This window comes from Hoplias malabaricus, chromosome 14 (assembly GCF_029633855.1).
Source record: "Hoplias malabaricus isolate fHopMal1 chromosome 14, fHopMal1.hap1, whole genome shotgun sequence".
Taxonomy (NCBI): domain Eukaryota; kingdom Metazoa; phylum Chordata; class Actinopteri; order Characiformes; family Erythrinidae; genus Hoplias; species Hoplias malabaricus.
The window spans coordinates 28,772,724-28,778,295 of NC_089813.1; the positions used below are offsets into that span (position 1 = coordinate 28,772,724).

General features: G+C 36.6%; 1 protein-coding gene across 1 annotated transcript; it reads left to right on the forward strand.

Annotated features, from left to right (window-relative positions):
- The first annotated feature begins 204 nt into the window (after window positions 1-204).
- Window positions 205-3,567, forward strand: lamtor5 (late endosomal/lysosomal adaptor, MAPK and MTOR activator 5). The gene is made up of 4 exons (XM_066644639.1): window positions 205-388; window positions 514-575; window positions 1,783-1,900; window positions 3,243-3,567. Exons 1-4 carry the CDS (start codon window positions 354-356, stop codon window positions 3,301-3,303), a joined length of 276 nt encoding a protein of 91 aa, XP_066500736.1. The 5' UTR covers window positions 205-353; the 3' UTR covers window positions 3,304-3,567.
- Window positions 3,568-5,572: the final 2,005 nt, after the last annotated feature.

Below are 5,572 nucleotides of genomic sequence, written 5' to 3' on the forward strand. Positions count from 1 at the left end.
ATGGGTTGTACACTAATATTTGCAGTGCACTGTGGGATTGTTTGCGTGCACTGAATGTCCATGTTTTCGGACACTACTGCAAAATGGCGGAACCTCAAAATAGTACACTATATAGTAAATAGGGCACAGTTGACTGAGAAGGATGAGAAAGCCTCTGGTGGGAGTAAGTTCACAACACGAAGTGAATTAGTTTGGCCGCCAGATGTCGCCACTCTATTTTTACCTGCGTTGGAACTAATCACATGATACAGTGTCAGCTGATGACTGAAGTCACCCATGTAGCACGTAGCTGTTAGCATAGTGGAGAAATCCTTTAGTGTGCTAGTTAGTTTAAAAGTGTTTCATTCATTATTATGGAGTCAACACTGGAGCAACATCTGGACGATACGTAAGAGTGTATTTATAGTCGTCTATAACTCTGACTATTTCTGTGAAACGGGGAGTTTGGTGGTGTTGCAATAGGAGCAGATAATGGATTCTGTAATTGATTTAAATGTTTTTACTTTGTTTTAGGATGAAAAATCCCGCGATTGTTGGGGTTCTGTGTACGGACGCCCAGGGTCATAATCTTGGATGTAAGTGTTGGGAGTGCTTCTGTTGTGTATAATACAATACCTCTATATTTAAAAGGCCAGACTACAGATTATAGGTTTATGATTGAGTAATTCCTAATCATCTTCATACTGGCGGAGTATAAGCGTCTAAACAAAGTAATAATGCAGCATTGCCCTAGCAGTATTTCCGAGAAATAAAGGGATATGTCCTTTTTGACCGGAATGCCCATTTCATAAGGCTAGGGTACACCAACAGACAAACATGCTGAAAATAAAACTGAACTTTGGTGAATGAGAAAAGAACATAATAAAACCTTAAAAAAAGAGCTGTGATGCACTAACCAAACATTTGTTCACATTTGGCCTGTCTGTACACTGACCTGGTGCAGACCCTTCTTCAAAAACATCAACCTGAGTTTTAGGGTATGGTGCACACAGACGTCTCAGGCTCTGGACATGTATGTAGGACAGAATATTAGGAAATATAAGGAGTTTTCCACTTGTTAAATAAATTAACCATGCAGCCATCTATGCTTGACCATACAATAATATATTCCCTTCACAACGGCACTTTTTTAATTCTTTAAATACACTCCACCAAGTATCTTCCCACTTTCTTAGCCATGATTCTGATGAGATCTGTTACTAACTAACTAGAAGTAGATTAAACATGTCATTGGAACAATGACTGGAGCAGGGATTAGTTTGAGGTGTTTTTCCACAGCAAGACTAAGATCATTAAAAAAAAGACAATTTGAGAGTCATAATGACTGGCTGTAAAAATCTCCAGAATGAAGAAAAAAATAGTTAATGATACTTGAGAAATAATATCGGCACTACAGGCACACATACAGACTTGTATTACATAGAACAGGGATGCAAAGCCTATACTGAGGAAAGTTTACTAGCACATTACTCCTATAGCTTGTCCATATACATGCAGCCTGAACCCACTCTGTCATTCTTCACATCTGCCCATCAGGAGGGTTCTTCCTGATGCAGGATTCCATCCTGATAACTGCCATTTCACTTCCCTGAAATAATACACACACTCAACTGTCTTCAAGGTCTGAACAAATAGATATTATGACACAGACAAAACAATGGAGAAATCTTATAACCAAACACTACTTAGGGCAACTATGGCATGAAAAGACTCCCTAGCTGTTAACTAGAAGAAGCCTTGAGAGGCATAGTTTTGAAAACCAATCTTTTTTTTTCCCTGCAGGCCGTGGTTCCTTGTCAGATGAACACGGTGGTGTTGTGTCAGTTTTAGCCAAACAAGCTGCTTCTCTAACTAAAGACCCAACAGACACACCTACTGTGTGTCTTGAATCTGATTCTGGGTAAGATGCTACTATATATATTTATATGTGTCACAAACTCTTTGTATTTGTGAATTTTATTTTGAAATGCTCTGTTTGTGTTGTAGCTGTTGAGTGAAGTGATTGCCATCCTCTCATGATGTGACATTGATGCTTTAGTCCAGGGGTGTCAAACCAGATCCACGGAGGGCCGTGTGGGTGCAGGTTTTCTTTCCAACCATGCAGAAGCCACACCTCATTCCACCTGTTTTTAATCATTGGATCTAATCAATAGATCTTGACTTTCAGTAGTGTGGGGCTTTTGCGTGGTTGAAAAGAACACCTGCACCCACATGGCCCTCCGTGGATTTGGTTTGACACCCCTGCTTTAGTCTGTGTTGTGTGGGTTTGAGTGAATCGGACACAGCTTTGCTTTTGAGAATATGGGATGTTCCTGTGGGGCAGGAAGAAGTCCAAAATAGTTTTCTTAGTGAAAAGGAAAAGTGGCTGTAATTAAGATCTTCTGTAAGTCTCTGTGCAACAAAAAAAAATATTTGTCCATAGTCTTGGAGGGTTTATGAGCTCCAGCAGAAAAAAACTGTAGGTTTTCCTAAAAACAGACTTTTAATCCATTCCACCACTGAATTTGCATATTTGCCTGTTCATACCCAGCAGGTCAGTGGTCTGCATATTTAAAAGAACATAATTCTAATGCCTCATTGACTTAATAGAATTAATCCGATGCAGAAATACCTCATCTTACCTAGTGTTGTTAAAGACATTTCAGGTTGAGCTTAGTAAAAACACTGGTAGGACAGTTCCCATAGAAAGTGAGCCAAGTGTCCTCTGACCCTGTTGCTCCAGTGGCTGTGGGTTCACCATCTAATAGGTGCATGTAAAAGATTTGTTGTGTTTTTTTTATTTAAATTGTTTAAAGACACAGTGAGTTAAAGCAGTTAACAAGTGTAAATATATTCGATAATCTAAAATCTAAAATATATAAAAACTGTAGTTATCTTTTAATGCAATATTTATTTTCTTGCTGAAGATACTGGCCCATGATGGAAAGCCTAATAGAATTATGGTTATTATGGTTTCCCAGACAGGGATTAAGCCTAGTCCTGGACTACATGGCATTTTGAGTTGTGATTTTTCTATTGAAAGGAGGATATAGTCCAGGATCAAGCTTAATCTGGGAAACCAGCCATATGTTCAGTGGCTTCATAGAGATCACTTTTGAACTTGCATTTCAGAATATGTTGTCTGTAGGCTGTTTTAGTTTATGGTGTTAGTTGTTAAGATGACTTTGATGAAATGACCTTGTTATAAAAATATCTCCCTGTCTGTTACAAACAGTTTCAACTCATACATTTATTTTTTGCAGGAACGTGTTTGTGAAAACTCATGGATCCATCACATTAGCAGTCCACAAGATTGTGTCATGAAAGGTTTGCAGAGTTGATGCAACTGAAAGACAAATCTGCACATTCATATAATCATCAAGTATTCTGTACATGTAGGTGCTAACTGTTGTAGGGGATGCTGTGCTTTTAACATATTTTGGTTTGAGAAATGTCTGAATGCTTGTATTGTATAAATCTTTTTTTTTTTTTTGCTAATATTTTGATGTTCTCAAAAAGCTCAGAACTCTGCCTTTTCGGTTATCAATGTTTTCAGTTTTCTTTGTTCAATAAATTATTTTAAAAATGCATGTGCAGATATTTTAATACAAGATGTTCGGACAAAATAAAAAAAAAAACAATCATGCAATTAACAACATTTATTAATGAGAAATGATATTCAATATTGCTCATATGGACTTAGTTGCAACTAATATTGAATTATTTCAGTATGTCTAATCTGCCAAAACCTGATTAGCTCCAGCCATTAACATTTTAGTTTTATAGGACTGTTTAAACCTGGCTTAGTTTCTAGCACCGCAACAAGACACATGTGGTTGGAAAACTTTCATATAAAAATGAAATTGAAATATTATCTTGAGATAGAATTTGTACATAAAAACATGTTTGTTTTGAACATTGTTGAAGTTGTTATAAATTATTTAGTTTTATATTTGATTCTAAAATTTGTATAATTTGTTGGTTTGTATAATGTAAGTAAATTCATCAAGAATATTGTGGACATGTTCACTGCAGAGGAATACACAAACAATAAGTTGTACATAAAGTACCACTGGTTAATCACATGGTGGCAGTAGTCAGTAGTTGAAAAACATTTGAACTATCCCAGCAATGCACTGAGTAAAACATGCCAGAACAAAATACTCTGCTTTTAAGTTGCAGCACGTTGTAGGATGTGGATAGAGTGCCAGGATTCGTCGTCTATGAACACTGAACTGTTTGTCTGAGCACTGAGGGCAGCAATTCCATTAAAATTGGGACAGTTTTATATTTAACGTATGCCTCAATAGTGTAGGAATATAGTGTTATTCTCACAGTCACACATTCACACTCATGCTGAAGTGTAACAAACAGAATTCTCAGAACTTAATTATTCAGTCAGTTAAACTGATGATTTTTCCAGAATTGTTGGCACAAAACATTTGATGGTTTACTTACTGAAATTTGAACAGTCATCATTTCTGTTGATTACACAGGTAGGCGTGTGGAACAGTATCTCCGGATAACCATTAACTGGAATTGAGATGAATAAGTTGACCCCATTCACTGTTAGAAATTCATTATCCATGAAGAAAAGTGACCTTTCCATGGCTAGATTCACATTAAGGTGCAACACTGAATGAGACTTCTTGTGCTATATATATATATATATATATATATATATATATATATATATATATATATATACACACACACACACACAAGTCTCAAAATGTACTTTTAAGAACTACATATACCACATTATTTGGGAAAGTTTCAATAACGCAAAGAAGTGTAAAAGTATATTGCTGAGTGAATTAGTTGGTTACTTTAATTTGCCACATGCTCAAAAATATTTAACACATCCATAAAAACACAGGTTAAGAGTCTGAAATATATAAATGCCTCTAGGTGCAACCTCACAGAAAGATAACAGTGGATACCATGTTTTGCCTGATGCTGTTTATGAACTTTGAGGTATAGTTTGGCCTCAAATACAAAAATAATATTAAAAAATATATACAATATACACCGCAACCCTGAAATGGAGAAGCGGAGAAGAAAATGATGATGATGATATACAATATATAAGTGTGTTCAGGGCATTTAAAAGCAAAATAGTGATGTTTTCTGTGTCCAACACCAAACAGTCCCTGGTGTTAATTATATGCCCCATTTCACATCAGACTTCTCTAAATTACTTTGCTTACAATTGAATTATAAAAAGATTTGAAAAAAATTGACAGAATTTGAGATTGCAAGCTTTGAACCTGCTTTAGAAATTGCAAAATTGGTCCCAGGCAATGCCTCAGACAAGTGGAACTGGCAGTGACTTAAACAGGTTAAAATATATATGCCTCAGCATCTCCTTGTGTCTGCTATCTCTGAGGTAGGCATATAGAACACTAAGTGCAGACTAACACACATTTGTTCCAGGAGACCCCGTGTGAAAAATAGACCCGGATCACCTTCTTACATAACTCCAGGGTTTCACTGAGGGCATGCAGCTCCCTGTAAAGGGTGAAAGTTTTAAGACTGGAGTCTTGGCCTCTGCTGTAGGTCGAGATTGCAGACACGTGGTGGTGAAATTCTC